Source organism: Lineus longissimus, chromosome 7 (genome assembly GCF_910592395.1).
Source record: "Lineus longissimus chromosome 7, tnLinLong1.2, whole genome shotgun sequence".
Classification (NCBI taxonomy): domain Eukaryota; kingdom Metazoa; phylum Nemertea; class Pilidiophora; order Heteronemertea; family Lineidae; genus Lineus; species Lineus longissimus.
The window spans coordinates 7,812,516-7,828,622 of NC_088314.1; the positions used below are offsets into that span (position 1 = coordinate 7,812,516).

The 16,107-nt window shown below is 40.1% G+C and overlaps 1 protein-coding gene across 5 annotated transcripts in view; it reads right to left on the reverse strand.

The window, feature by feature from the left end:
* Positions 1-16,107, reverse strand: part of LOC135491326 (inositol 1,4,5-trisphosphate receptor-like) — a 54,357-nt gene that overhangs the window by 25,725 nt on the left and 12,525 nt on the right. For 3 of the 5 annotated variants that reach the window (XM_064777108.1, XM_064777106.1, XM_064777109.1), the window contains exons 14-31: positions 15,714-16,045; positions 15,361-15,480; positions 14,890-15,090; positions 14,441-14,536; positions 14,034-14,189; positions 13,460-13,610; positions 12,855-12,999; positions 12,469-12,525; positions 8,371-8,564; positions 7,762-7,858; positions 5,909-5,923; positions 4,782-4,833; positions 4,318-4,483; positions 3,717-3,887; positions 3,458-3,517; positions 3,045-3,137; positions 2,716-2,853; positions 2,268-2,393 (exon numbers count right to left, since the gene is read on the reverse strand). In XM_064777108.1, coding sequence (XP_064633178.1) covers positions 2,268-2,393; positions 2,716-2,853; positions 3,045-3,137; positions 3,458-3,517; positions 3,717-3,887; positions 4,318-4,483; positions 4,782-4,833; positions 5,909-5,923; positions 7,762-7,858; positions 8,371-8,564; positions 12,469-12,525; positions 12,855-12,999; positions 13,460-13,610; positions 14,034-14,189; positions 14,441-14,536; positions 14,890-15,090; positions 15,361-15,480; positions 15,714-16,045 — 2,370 coding nt within the window. Of the gene's footprint in view, positions 1-1,614; positions 1,741-2,267; positions 2,394-2,715; positions 2,854-3,044; positions 3,138-3,457; positions 3,518-3,716; positions 3,888-4,317; positions 4,484-4,781; positions 4,834-5,908; positions 5,924-7,761; positions 7,859-8,370; positions 8,565-12,468; positions 12,526-12,854; positions 13,000-13,459; positions 13,611-14,033; positions 14,190-14,440; positions 14,537-14,889; positions 15,091-15,360; positions 15,481-15,713; positions 16,046-16,107 lie in introns of all 5 variants that reach the window. The other 2 variants (XM_064777105.1, XM_064777107.1) reach the window with 2 other exon arrangements.

A 16,107-nucleotide genomic window follows, 5' to 3' on the forward strand; every position in this document is an offset into this window, starting at 1 on the left:
GACTGAGACAACAGCATATGACTCAGCTAAAAGGCTGCTAATTAATGCTAAGTTTCTTGTTTCATGAAGACTATCTTCTTGGGGATGTCCAGCTACAACAACCATAAGCTTCAAAATGCAGGCTTCGTTAGACCCTTACAATATGAAGGCCTTTCAAGGGTCCAAGGTAATCTTTGGAGGGTCCCTCAAAGTAGTTTTGAGAGACATTTACAATTGATACCAAGGGTCTGTATCTTCAATTTATAGGGATAAAGGACATGATTTGGAGTTAATAGAAGCCCTGAAAAGAACCATTCTCAAGCTTCATGACTCCCAACGGAGGACTGGTGCTTATTATTTTAAGAACTCTTTATTCTAAAATGCTTTTCAAGTCACATGTATGTTAGTAAAATTCAATAAAGCGTCACGGGCCAACCTAATTTTTACATATAAGACTATTTACAAAGGTTATCATCAAAATGCCATGGGTAAACACAACGCTTTAGAAAATGGGAATATTTTAGCTATCAGCATGCCAAAAATACTGCTTGATCCAGGCTGTTGAGGCTCGCAAGATTAAACAATCAAATGCAGCATCCAGGATTCAACCTACTACATCTACTTTAAGTGGGACATTAGGAATATCACTACCATCCCAGAGAATCAAACTCTGTAACATTTGCATCATTCTTGTTCCAAAGGCAAAGAATACTGGGTGTAACATAAGAAAGCATGCAAGGTGCCAATTCTGCCAACTGCCAGGAATGGTTTTCGTCATCACCAGATATGAAGTATGAATCTATTCAAATTTGGTGTGCAGGATTTTAAAGCAATAGGCCCGGGAATAATGTGTTCAAGCACCAACAATAAGCAACTTTTCTCAGGATATGGACGTTGGGGCAAAAACATGATGGATATAGGTTTGTTTAATCACCCCTGCATACTCATGTCATAAAAGGGTGCTTAACGGGATGGAATGATGATTCTTGGCGGGAAAGGTAACCTGAATGATCAGATCTTTGGTTCAACTCGAATTCATGCGAAAAATAATGCTATCTGTCACCACTAGAGGGTGCTGTTACTTACATTGTAGAAAGTAGCGACATCGTGTGGTAGATAAGAACTCTAAAGAAAGTTTCACATGATAATGAACACAACTGATAATCAAGCATGGGACTGTAATAATCAACAACCGAATATAGAAAGTCTGAGCTGACATAAAGGCCTGATTCTGTGTTACCAAAATCAAACTTCACCCTGGTCAAATAAATGCATTGCCATTACTAACATCAGAAGTTCCTGCTTGCACTGAAAGTAAACCACTACCTGTCCCATAAACATACCTGACCTTCATGGAAGTTTCATGGGAGCCACTGCCTGACCCTAAACTGACCTTACCACCAAGCCCAAACTATTTTTTGTGTTATGTTTTAGTAAGTGCTTAGACTAGAAGGTTAACGACACCGGTTCCAAGATTGACATTAAAAGTGCACTGAAAGTTACATACACCAAGTTTAAAACTTCCCGAGTGATTCAGAATCGAAGAGTGCAAAGATAATTTTGATTATGCTAGACATTTAGAAAAGGCGATTTATAGGTGTTACTGTTATACATAAGTTCCATATAAAGTCTTACACATAATTCAAGTAGGCCCCTACTGATACCCTTGAGCAGCCAGATAGAGGGCTGCTTCATCAGTGGGGTCTTTGATCCGCCATCTGTCTCACTTTGTCTTGGTACAGAAAGAGGCGTGCCGTGACCCTGTGGATTATAGTTGACAAGTCAGAAAGGGTCTCCATTTACAAAATTATATTCCCAATTGATTATATAAATTGACAGCAGATAGACTGGTGCAATGCCGCTAAAAAAATTACCATCGAGACAGGAGTAAATTTGTGTCACATGACGAAAAGATGGATGGTGCAGTCCTTCTATTGGGTTAAAACAAGCAGTGGTCAGAATGACTTATGGCACATGGGCCTATCATCGTCTTTTTCTTCACTTTGAAATCCCATCGGATTTACTAAGGAATGCACAGCACATATGACTAGGGTGATACCGTCACTCAAATCTCCAGAGCAATTTGTCCACAGCTTTAAAATCTTTCGCTTGGCACTAGTAACCCTGCCGATGAGACAGAATCGAAGAGTGCAAAGATCATGGAAGGCCTGTGAAATATTAAGTGCCCATTGTAACTTGGTTGCCAAATTTTGTGACAAGGTGCTTGTGACAGAGTGAACTCTCTAATAAAACTTTCCAAGAAATGGCCCCCAGACATAGCTACTCACCCCTGGTGTAAGGAACAGATGCAGCGACTTGTGGAGCAAGCTCTGGTTACTATGATTACCCAGGCAGAAACTCTGCAGGAACTCGTGGGCCAGTCTCATCACCTCATGCATACGAGTGTCAGTTGACTGAAGAAAAAAACATCTTTTGCTGAAGACAACAATATTGGTGGACAAGGATTCACCTCCCATTTTGAGTACATGTATCTACACATCACCAAAAACAAAGGTAAGCCTTAGATACTTTTGGTATTACTGAAGACAGAATCATAGATTACTGGCCCTATGTCACTGTGTTGTCAAATTTGCCAAAGGACACCTCTTATGTTCTCCAAAATACATTATGATGTTACTTTCAGTGAAAATATCTCGATAACAGGTATCGGAATGAACAGCAATTAAAGTCTGAATGAACGTTTCCAGTTTGGAAATATTATCAACAGTCACTAACCTTCTCATAAGGTATCTGTAGCAGTTCCAGCACCACACCATGAGCACCCATATTCCTCAGCAGACGTTGCTCATGTTTCCTAGGCTTGCGGCCAGACGTCATATCTTGGACACACAGTTTGGTCAGACGCAGCAAAATCTGAAAGGCAAAGGATCATAGCATGTCACTTTTATATCAAATATAAACGTACGTACCAATATGTAGCTAGAGGGAACCTATTTTTCTCCGTCTGCTTGATGATAATGATGTGACCACTGCTAAACACTTCAAGATTTAGCTGAATAGAAACAATGAGCACAAGCTTTCCGATTAAAAGCTCAATTTCCTACCTCCTTAATCATCTTGTAATTCTTTGCAGCATTCAGATCAATGGAGGGTCCAAGGTCAAGGTCAATGGCTGACCCCTGCTCACCGATGCTGCCCTGAAATTGAGAGATTTCAAAGGATGAGGCACTTGAATTTTCAAGGTCACCAGTCGCAATTGCTTCTTATATCACTCCCACCTACACATTGGGTGATATGAATAAAGACTAGCAAATGCTTTTACTCCGGTTTTGTACAGGAAGGCCTAGTGTAAATGTACATGGAGATTTAGATAAAAGCATTTGCTAGTCTTTATTCATATCACCCATTGACCCAAAAGGTGCAGTGGAGTCGAGTGGAGCCCTTGATTTAGATGAAGAATGAAGAACGAGTAATCAAGAGGCACTTACAAATTCCAAAATTAAGTTCACAATCTTACCAATGTCTGTGGCTTCTTCTTATCCTTGTCTTTGTCTTTGTCCTTCTTTTTTCCATCACCCTGTAGAAAAGAGCACAAGCAGTCCTTAGGAAGTCATTAATTCTTCAGATTCAAATTCTGTAAACTACAAAATTTCGATCTCATAACAATTCTACATTCTCCGAGGTAAGTCTTGTACACCCACAGTTCAGACTTCTCAACCCTCGACCTGAGGTCATCCAGACTCTCAATAATGTTACATCCTTCTCCTGCAACCTACCTTCCCATCTTCACCCGAGTCTCCTTTTTTCTTCTTCTTGCTTCCCCCCTCTCCGAGGTTAGTCTTGTACACCCACAGTTCAGACTTCTCAACCCTAGACCTGAGGTCATCAAGATCTGCTTTGATCTGTTTGTAGTTTTCAACATCACTCGACGAGACCAACAGCTGAACCTGGAGAACATCCAAAAATAATATGTTACAAATTCAAATTTCAAATTCAAAAGTGCAAATTATTTATTTGCACAACTATCACAAGTACAGACAGTATGGCATATACATGCATGAATATTACACAATAAAAGACATTACTTTAAAACATATCATAAGTCACATTGGTAAAATTATATTGTCATTGCTCCTGAAGAGCTGCTTGCCTTTCGTAAAAAGCCCTGGAGATAGAAATAGCAGTCTTGATGATGATGTCGTGATCAGTGTTGCTCAATGTGGAAATAAAATCCGAATTGGACAACACAAAGACTGGACTTACAACTGACACAAAGAAACACTACGTCAGAAAGTCATTTAGTTCCAACAGGCAAATAGCACTGCAGACTTGCTCCAAGATCATTTTCCGATTACATTTTGGGGGGGGCTACGTTACCTGTTTGAATGCCTGGAGGACCTCCTGCCGCTGACTGAAGTGACGAAACAGGAGCTGTAGCGAACCGGACACCAGTGGTGGGTAGTTGTGCATGACCAGGTTGAGGAGGACGCGTAAGAACATGCGGCCACCCTGGCCATCAAGGTCAAGTTCACGGTTCTCGATGCTGAAGCAAAAAGATCATGTTGAAAATCTGAAATATCCATTCTGTTTGCAGTTGTAGCTGTTAGAAAAGCATTGTTCTAAGAAAATGTGACTCACATTCGTCTGCGAATCATTTGATGACTGCAAGAGTTAATGGCCTCATACTATATCTCCTTCTTCAACCAAGGAGGAGAAGTCAAACACGGGCTAGATGGGGTAGTCTGCTTGTCCTGCCAAAGCTTTAGCTTAGGGATACTGGTTGTAAGGCTCTTTCAAAGGGCAGGCCAACTGACGTTATGTATGATTGTCATGTCACTTACTTTCCTCCAAAGATGTCCTCAGCTTGAGCACCAATGCTTTCCAAGTCCAAGCCTGAAGAAGAAATACATGCATAAGCTACCAAAGTTGAACATTCATTCAAGCATTTACTTTAACAAGAAAACTTTCTTTGAAGGTCCGAAATGCAGTATCGGATAGGCAAGTCCGGTACTGCTAAAATAATATGGCCTTGTCCGAAAAGGCAGGAAACTACTACAGCTACTGCTGCCCAATATTGACAAATCTATCTATTTGCAGAAATTGGTTCAGGTGAAATTATATAATGATGTTTGAGTTTTGAGTTTCTGAGATGACCGAATGAGAGATGAAATTTTTCAAAATTAGCGCAAGGAATCATGGCGTTGCTACATGTATGCAGGATGAACATTTCACGCACTGCACAAAAGTGATTTTTTTATTGCATACGGCAATTATTGCATGTTGCTGCAATAAAAAACACCACTGTCTGCATTGCACTTAAGAGACTGTTTTCTAATTAGCTCACTGACCAATCAGATTGAACAACAAGCAAAGAATTGGCACCAAGTACTGAATGGAATAGAACATGCAGAAATCATGCAGGGGTTAAGAAATAAAACCGAAAATACAAAAAAAGTATGAATATACCAAAAACCAGAAAAGTTCACTTGAGATCTACCTTGTGTATACAAAAAGTAAAAAACTAAATATCTCCCCATCCAATTTGAAAATAACTTAAATTAGCGTTCAAATTGTTTCCATTCTCAAAGCTGAAATGTCACCCACCAAAAAAAAGGTGTATACCAAAACCGACCAAAAGCACTCAATGCTCTCCAAAATTGGTTAAAAAGATTTATTTTCTTCTCTTTCATGACAAAACTTTTAATTTCAATCAAGGTTCAATTATCTCAGCTTCAAACAACAACATTAAATGAAAGAAAACTTGCAGATGCAAGTACAACAAAAAAGGCTATAAAATTTGTCGACCACTTGCAACCTGATACAAATTTTTCATTCAGTTCAAGTTTGATATCTCGACAACTTTTCCAACAGGGAAGGATTACTCCAGAAAAACCTTGAAGCAAAAAATACAAAAAAAGTTATCATAAAATCACAAAAGAATGTGTGATTTTATGTGATAGATAATTACCCATCTCCGGAGGAGCTGTGTACGGAACGCACAAAATCGTTATGAGTTCGTAATTCCAACAAAAAATATTTATTATATTTATAACAGGACAATGAGACCAATGCTACTGATGACACAAGACCCTTGAGGGTACAAACGTTTTCCAATTTGACTTTTTCCAATCTTTCTCGTCTAAATCAAAAATTCAGAGTTCCAAAGTCATTCTAAGCGTGAATTGAACTGTGTACCACAACATTTATAAAACATATGTTTTCTCCTCTGACATGAAACTCTGTGAGTGTGCGCTATACTACGGTTTGCCTTAAGTTTTCCAAGAATTGCGTCATTGGTCTCTATACCAACTTATTGGACTCTAAAAGCATCTTGAACTAGCACTGAATCATGAACCTTCACCGACATCCAGTAGCTATAAGTCATGCTTTTAAGATTATCATCCAAAAATGTTTTTTCCGTTCATTCTCATCAACACATTACGGAACTATTTAATGAAAACTTATCGATCTAATCTACTTGCTATGCTGGCAGCTATTAAGTAAAACAGCTTTATGCAACAAAACGGGTCATAACTAAGCTTCGATCTCTCAGCTACACGCGCTCTCTTTGGCAACAGCCACAGGAACATGCCCGAGTGGAATCGGGCCTCAAACACTCCATAACGTGACCCGCCAGACCTCGGCCTATACTGTACGTGTCATTGTTAGCTGAGAGATCAAGGCTTATATCACATGACTGTACGATGTACGACTAACATCCAGATAAAAGAATCGCAAGTTTCAACCTTCATCCGAATGCATCATGCAGTTATCGTCAAACTGCAATTTGAATTTCGACAGGATACTGCAAATGCGATAATCCAAGCGCACATTCAGAAGAAACTGGAATAAACGATGAGAAATTTGGCATAAAACAGTGCAAAAAAATTCATTCCCAAGCCAAGCACACCCTGAGTTCTGACTCATCAAACAGCCACCAGGTCGCACCACTATGTCTATAGCTGCAATGCAATGAGAAGCAGAAGCGGATGAAAATGACTTTTTTTGTTTCGCCTTTTTGTGGAAAGTTCATGGATGAGAAAAGGCAGCGTATTGTGATGAAAACAGCTGGATGACCACTGGCAATGATGAAAACAAAGAGAGGAGAATAGAAGAGAGAATTTGATTGGTAAAGAATAGGTTAAGGTCCAAGAACGGCAAACATCGTTGAATCAATTATGTCAATTTTTAAGGAAGACAAGACATTGTAACGTTTCATTTGATATTTTATCAAGAAATGTCGTGCTTGGATTGCAAAGATTTAGTAATAGGAGAAGGAGAGGATTGGCGAGTTAGGGAAGGAAGGTATTGAGGTGAGTCAGGTAAGGAAGTTATTGAGGCGTGTCAGGTAAGGAAGATATTGAGATGGAATGGGTTGATATGAATGAGCGTCATTTCACAACAGAAGCTAGAAATGAATGACACCATGTGCATTAAAACATTCAAACTCTCCTTAAAAATGAACTTCAGAAGGACATGAGGTTAAACTCAAATATATCATCTGGTATCATTTCAGCCTTCACGACCCATTGCCGTTTCATCAAAAGATACAAATCTTGGATCTCCCGGGAATCGAACCTGGACCCAGTGATGTGGCAGCCAGTAGTATGGCCCACTACATGCTATGAAGCAACCATGATGCTGAGACCTTTAGCTGTGTCTCTCTTTTTCAGGACGGGGCCAAAAGTTTTAAATGGAACTATTCCGACTCCTGAGCGCTAACCACTTCTAGCTTCTATGAGAAATGACAATGCTGTTATGATGATATTGATGAAGGCAGAGGGAGTGATGTCTGTCACAATATGTCGGGTCCAACCCTACCATCGGCGGCCTTGGCTACGTTATTCTCATCGAACTCTTGCTTAAAGATCGACAGCAGACAAGTGATGCGGTAATCGAGACGCACATTCAGGATGAACTGCAAAACAAAGTATAGAGGGCGTTCATTAGTGGGTGCTTGGCATGGGTGAAGTTAACGACTCAGCTGTAAGGATAAAGCTACGCATATAAATGCTGGTTCGACTTCATAAGTTCAGAAATTTGCCAAAACCTACAATTAATCTAGTTACACGGATCTAAGACCGGTTGATTTTATTTTTTTCCTCCTTGCGATATAATTTGACAAATATACTACAAAACACAGAAGATATTGATTATCTTGGAAAAAATCACAAAATTACCTTCCCAATCCATGATGCTATATAACCTTCCATGTTGTAGTTTTAAAATGTGTAGAAAAATGTTAACAAAACAAACAATAAGTTATCACTAATGAGGCCCTTGTTTTTTTTAATTGTCGAGAATACAATGTTGTTGCCAGAATCAAAACAACCCCTGGTGACATTTCAGGTTCTGAAATACCCCTTTTTATCCGAAATCATCAAAACCTCGGAGTGGGGTTACAACCAATTCCTACTGATGTGAACTCACCTGCAGAATTTCTATAATCTTGAGTTTAGTGTCCATGACGAAGACGTCCTCTTTCGCGGGCGTGGCGCTCTGAGCGACCTCTGTCGGCATGACTTGTTTCTTCACCGCCGACGCCTCGCCGGTGTTCGAACCCAGCAGCATGTTGGCCATCACGGCGCCCATCCCACCAATAGGGCGCAGCACTCCTCCACGCGCTGAAACAACAATGAAACAATATCGTTAGATACTCGTATGAAATTTTAATTTTAATTTGCAGGTAAACTGCACGGTTGCGACTGACCAAAGTGATTGAATGTTTGTTTTCTTGAATGTGTATGAGGACGCTCTTATAAACTATGGTATCTGCCCTCACTTTGTAAAGCTTTGCTGGCTTCGAATCTCAAAAATAGATGACTATTTCTCTACATGTAGCCTGCTATCTTGCCAGCATTTCCAATGTTTTTAAGCCTAATCAAAAGTCTCTGACAGGACATAAGCTCGGTGACAACACGTAAAGCATTTCTTCCCTCACCAACATTAATCGCATCAGGACTGAGGGAACACCCCAGGCCCGGTTGTTAGAAAGCATGTTGGCTTCTGACATCATGTTGACATGTTGTTTCATGTACATCAATGCACATGTAACAACACATCAGCATGATGTTATGAGCTAATGTTAGCTTCTGACATCATGTTGACATGTTGTTTCATGTACATCAATGCACATGTAACAACATATCAGCATGATGTTATGAGCTAATGTTAGCTTCTGACATCATGTTGACATGTTGTTTCATGTACATCAATGCACATGTAACAACATATCAGCATGATGTCATGAGCTAACATGCTTTCTAACAACCGGACCCCGAGGATACAAGGGCGTACTGTGTCAAAATGCCCCCGCACATGACTTGAGGATACCACTATGTTCTCAAGATAAAAATGAGCTAAAATACACAGCAGTCCCAGGCAATGCTTTCATTATACTAATTTCTTTTTACTTGATAGTAACTTTAAATGGGTCCGAATTTCAAATACCGGCACATGCAAATCTTGCAATCGCACAGTAACAGTTTCTTTAATCTTGAAATTATCTCGCTCTTCTGTGTCCCCTCAGTCCTACATTGCTTGCAAGCATCATGAATAAAGAAACTGAAAGAAAACTAGTGGCCAATGATTGAATAATCCTGTGAATAAAGAAGCTATATGGCACAACGGGACCATTCCACATTGGATTAGGCATGTTGGAGTTGACGAGGTAAATAGCACCTTAGGCCGAAGTTACCTGTACATAGACCTCATTCGTTCATTTCCCAGGACTCATTTTCCCCTTTTGCTTTCTTTCCCCTGTGAATGCACGGCCTTGTGGCGTGCATTCACCGAGGAATGAAAGAAAAACCCGGAAAGTGACTCGTGGTAAATGAACGAATGAGGTCTATGTAACTTCGGCCTTATGCTCACAAGATTATTAAATCAATGGTCATCTACCTACAATGAAAATTATACTTTTAAACTATTGTGATGCACACTACCGGAATGATAAATGGACGTGTCAAAATGGAATAAAAAGATGACAAAATAACTTCCAAAGGACTAGATTGAATACTGCGACTACAAAAAATAAACCAACATTAAGATGTAAAATGTCACCATTAGCTACTACCATCAAAAGATTGCTTAAACATCAGAACCAAGCAAAGAAATGTTGCCAGGAGCGAGAGAGGAATCATTTTCAGAGGCGATGAAATTATCAGTATGGCCAGTATCCATGGCTGGAAAAAAATTAATCCGCCGCCAGTGAAAATCTCATCTCTCGCGTCTTTGGCTTTTACTCGAAGCAGTCATGAAAAGAGTAAAAGCATGCCCTAAGGCGTCATCAATTGAAACATGCAAAAAATTCAAATAACTTTGCGACAGTCTGAAGGCTTTAACAAACACATTTAACACAAAACCAGCACAAAATACATTTATTTGTATTGTGAAGTTTTCATAAAGAATAATTTTTTGTTATTCTGGGATGTTAGACAATTACATCCTAGTTTAAATATGGACAAGACCTCTAGTACAGGCGTACGGTGCTATACATACCATTGATCATATCCTTTGTATACAGCGTATGTCAATGCAAATTGGGCACATTTTTGTATGGGCTATACATCAGCTGCATTGAAATGAGCACTTTTCCACCCTCATAACAAAGAATGTGTCAACTGGACTTTATGTATAGCAGTGTATGCTTGTGATGTACTTGTCCAGAGTGAATGCTGAATACATTATCATAACGTTTTGTAAAACCTTCGACTGGCCTTCACTAGAACAAGCTAAGAATGAGTTTGATGAAAAAAATAACCTGGTTTCGCAGCTGCAGTAAAAAAATGGTGTAAAAGATTTTAAATATGACATGAAATGATGGAAGATGGGACAGAGGCTATGTCGAGTCAAAGATCTGAAAGAGAGATGCTTGATTAATCAATTTTAATAAGTTGCCGACGGAACTAACTGCGATTGACAATCAGGACACATTTAGGAAGCGCTTGAAGTGTTGGCTGTTCGAGAGGCATTATCAGTGACAATGAGTGGAAATCAACAAATAGCGCTTAAACAGCAATGCGTTCTGAGTAGCGCTATACAAATACTAGACATTATTATTATTATTATTACCAAAAGAGAGATCAACTTTTGCACTTTGTCATTGTAGTGTCAAGTTTTTCAATGCCAACCAACTATAGTTACATTGTTATCCAATACCCGAGTAAAATATCATCAATAACGAAAAATCTGCTCAGTAAAGTTAGTTTTCTGATGCATTCTCATTTACTGTATAAGCCATGTTACTTTTGTCTAAATAAACAAATCGAGAACATGAACATTTGACTTTTATGAGCATTTATGTTCATTCAATAATTCTACTTATGAATACAAGCGACACCACCTCCCAAATACACGTATCATTAAAGCAAGACTAACAGAAGATAACCAATACCCACTAATAGTGTCAACTTTGCATTTCAATTAGTTTCAGTCAAATAAAATACTAAAACATTCCATATAAGTTATTAATTGTACATTTCAATTCTTGATAATTGCATTATATAAATTACGAGGATGGATAAAAAAACAAACATTCCAAAACGAATAGCATTATTACCATAAATGGTGCATGTATAAAACCAGTTACGAAGTAGCTACATATCATGACTAAAGCAGAGCATATTCATAAACTGCACCACTGACTCCACTTGCATACATTAATAAAACATTCCAGCAATCATGAACATCTTCTGGCTGTCCTAATCACCAAAGGTCGTCATTCAGGAGAGAAATTCAATACAAAATGTTTAAAATGCTAAGTCCAACATTTCTAACGAGATACCTGACTCTCCTCACTATTAGAGCTTGGACAAGCTCCTCATTCAGCGTTCAGCCTGAGCATATCCGACCAGCACCCGTGAGCTGTGCTCAAAAATAAGGATTATATCAACAAAATATTGAGTTAGTTGACAAAATCATTCAGTGAACATCAACAGGAATAGAGTGTATTAGATATAACTTTTATACTATCATGCCAGGTTTAAACCAAGTAACACCTAAGCATAGACCAGAACTGTACACAGTCGTGCTTCAGCTAAAAGGTTCTAGCAGGGTACAGCACTCTACCTTTTCTAAACTTTCTTTTTTGCCCTGCCTTTATTCACAAGTGGCTGATGTATTTCTTTTTAAAGCAGGGCACTGCATCCTGCCTTTTCAGATTTCTAGCTGAAACACTCCGCAGGGACCAAAGCTCCATGACGCACAGAGACAGCCTGTGACGTTCTGATCACCAAACTGAATCTGATACGAGTCAGTTTTAACTTAGAAAGATAAACACAGCTAAAAAATGACCAAAATCTTTTTCAATCAAAGCCGTACATGTGGTATTTAGGCAGGTTGTTTGAAATTGACCAATTCCTTCCAATACATGAAAATAATTGAAAATACACAACTTCTGAGAGAAAAAAATCACAGTCAGTCACAGAACTGCCCCAGTGTGTGCACAATTATAAACCGCACTGGGATTATACAAAACGGGTTAAATACTTTGGGGTTCAAATTCATTCCGATACTAAAGTTACATACGATCGTATATATCTCGGCGGAGAAACTCATCATTGGCCAAACTTCCTCGTCTCGATGCTTTGAAAACGGGAATGGAAAGTTAGGAGGGCAAATGTAGCGGTCTTCGAGTGATGACAAGACGGACACCCGATAAGATTTCGTTCTCATCACCATACCTCCTCATAAACAGCTCTCCTTCACATCTCCTGATCTATCTGCCTGACAGACTTTTAGCAGGTAGCAACACATCTAAATCATTTGCATTACTCCATAAAATAGAAACCACCTGGTGTGTGACAGAGATTGAGTACCATACCTCCTTCTTTCTGAAAACAGATCTGAATTTGTTAAAATTTGCTATTCAAACCATCAAAGCTATTCTGATTTGTTCTCTCCCCGCTACTTACCATCATTGTTCACGAGGTTTCCTGATATTGTGAGGGCATTGTCCACGACACAGTCCAAGATGCCCAGGAGAGTCTGGGTAAGACGGAGCAGGTCGCTGAACGTGTAGAAGCCAAAGTAGATCAGCTGTCGAGCAAGATGGACCACCTGGAAGATTGAGAGGCATCAAAATATTGAAAGGAGTGCGGAGATATTTTGCGCTCTCTTGGCAAGCAGCGAGTCATTGTAGAGGGCACCTTCCAAAACACAATCCAAGACGCCCAGTAGAGTCTGTGCAAGGAACAGCAGGTCACTTTCAGAATGTGCAGAAACCTAAGCAGATTAGTTAAAGTGCATGATAATTGAACTCTGCTTCAAGACTCTTATCCTAAACATCAGGTCTCAACAATATGCCAGTTGGAAAGTACCTCTTTCTTAAAAGTCACTTGAGAGATTGAAAGAAAGTTGATGTCAGATAGTCACCCAAAAGATCATTCTATTGAGTCCTACAGGACTAGCTAGCTAGGTCATTCTACTGATGATTTCAATCTCGGAGAGCAAGCAGGTCCTGCAGAGGCTGGCTCCCTCATGAGAAGAATTACCATAATGCCACAGCAACTGGACTAACCTCAAAAGTGAGTTTATTCTGTTCCTTGTCCGATATCGTCCAGGACTGACTGACCACGTTACACAGGTATTCCTCCACAAACTTGATGGTATGTGAGAACTTTGCCTTGACGGCCTCCTTGGTGGGGTCCTTGCTTACGTTGCTCTCATACCTAAAACATAAACATGTAAATGCAAAAGAGGAGGTTGCAGTCATCAGAGGGCCAAAACAGGAGTCTGACTTAACGCTTATCTAGATTCTAGACCCTTCTTCTACTTTTTCTTTAGCATTCTGCCCTTTTGTGAATGCACGTTCCGTACCACAACAGTAGGAGCTGCCTGGCTTAGCCACAAGGCATCTAGGGCTAACAGCATAGTTTAGTGCAGAAGCTTCATGCCTCCCCTTGCTTTCATTGCTGCAGGCCAGTCTTTGGATGAAAAGGGAAGCAGAAGATCACAAGCCTCCCTCTGCCAGAACAAATTCACTTCTTGATGTGCCTTGGTCCAAATTCTAACCAAAACAATGAAAAATGAGTAAAATCAAAATGGTCACCATAGTTTTTTCAAACTCGGGTTAGTGTTCATGAATAACCTACCCCTCTATTGAGATTTGGAGTGGGATTTCCGACCACAGCCGGGCGTATTTGACTGGTGTAACAGTCTCTTGCGGATCCCTGTCAACGTGCATATGCAGCATCAGGCGGCAGAAGGAGGCCCTAAGGTCACACGGCAGACCCTCGTCAGACATACACCTGCAATGCAAACAGGTAAACAATCAAGGCAAGATGAATCGACCTTGTTAAAATTTTCTCAAGGACTTTTCTGCATTTTGAATTGAACCGGCAAAGGGCACTTCCATTTTCATAACTGGATAGGAGAGTGTATGGTCATCTCAAAAGATATGACAACGCTGGTAGAATTGTTTTGATGAATCCAACTCATTCACTGATTGGGAAAAAGACGTAAATGGGACAGTTTCCTCAAGAACATGAGCCACGCTTACCTCAATATAAGATCGATGTCCAGCTGTGGCCCCAACTGGTTAATGGCAAGGTACTGCCGGTCAAGACACATGTGCGCAAACAGGTTCAACTGGTGTCTGAAAAAAAGTTTCAAAGTTATCAAATACTGGTATTTAGTATCATATTCTTTGCATTGTTAAGATAAGTGTGGGTCTGATAGGCCTACTTGACCTGACATAAATCCTCTCTCTCTCCCTCCTCCTGTATTGACTTTTAATACAGGCGCACTGGTCATGTAACTGCGGCTGATGACTTTTCATCCTGTACAAGGAAACAATAGCATTGTTTAGAAACAGGTCCTGCGTACTAGGTTCGCTGGGATTAGAATTGGGGTCGCTGCAAGTGATGACATGAGCATTCTCAAAAGCTAACTTTAGCTGGCTCACCAACGGCATGGTCTTAGTGTCCCTTTGACCACAGCTTTACATACCTGTAGTAGTCCAAAATAGACAAGTCCTCCTTGATCTTCTCATTGGCTCCCATAGCCAGCTCCCTGACACCTTTAGACTTCTCCCCACTGTCCCAGAACAGTACCACCTCTTCCTCCTCCTCTATCGTCACAATGGGCTCTGTGTGATCATCATCGGGGGTCTCAACTTCCATCTCGACTTCAACTTGGGTCTTCACAAGCCTGAAACAGGATGCGAACAATGTTAAAGGCCTTTGCATCATGATAATGATATTTTTTTGTGGTTCTGGTAAATAGAAACAAGCACTCCCAAAGTGCATTTACTATGAACCTAAGTTGCTGACACTTGCAATAGTAGGAGGCTTTTTCCGACTTCTGAACGGTTTCTCAAACTTTTTCCTGATTTATCCGACAAAAGTCAGACACAACAGCATTCAGCACAATTTATATTCATACGTATTTGGAATAAATCTACAGACAATGAAATGATACCTTGTTTCAAAGAGGATGTCTGTGTTATTTTCATTGAGCACTGCCTTGCAGATCAATTCCTGGGTGATCGGGATGGCCACGGTATTGGACACACACAAATCGGAGAGGTAGTCCAGAAACCTACAAAAATAGACGGATCAAATTTACAATTTTGCATCACTGGGAGCAAAATTTACCATTTTGCATCACTGGTGCAAAATATAAGGGCACAATTCTTCTGAGTTCTCAATTTACATCTCTTCAAAAAATGTCAAACTTGAAGTAAAGTGTAGTGCACAGGGACCATACTGGAGCACCTTATGAATCGTGACTAGATACCGGTATCTAGAATCAGCATACAGTAGAAATCCTACCTGCTCTCTCTATTCTTCCTCACAAGTTTGACAAACGTCTCAATCTCCGACGCAGTGATGTGTTTCTCCAGCAGCTTCCGATTATTGTGTAGCAGCGCTGTGATGGTGTCCTCCGCAAGGACGTCATACCCAATCTGCTTCTGCATGAACGGGAACTGTTTGGCGATGTATTCCTGGTTCTTACGATAATTCGACTGGGAGATTTTGAGGGTTCGGTAACAGAGGCGGCAGATTTGTCGGTAGGGAGTGTGCCTTGGGTCGGCGAGCTCTTCCATTCTAAGCATCGGCCCGTCACCACTTTCGGAGAAAGGTGCTTGGAGAATTTTGAAGACCTGAAAGTGAAAGAAGATAAATTGAGGTTTTTGAATGGAAACGAAAAGGCTACAATTGGGGA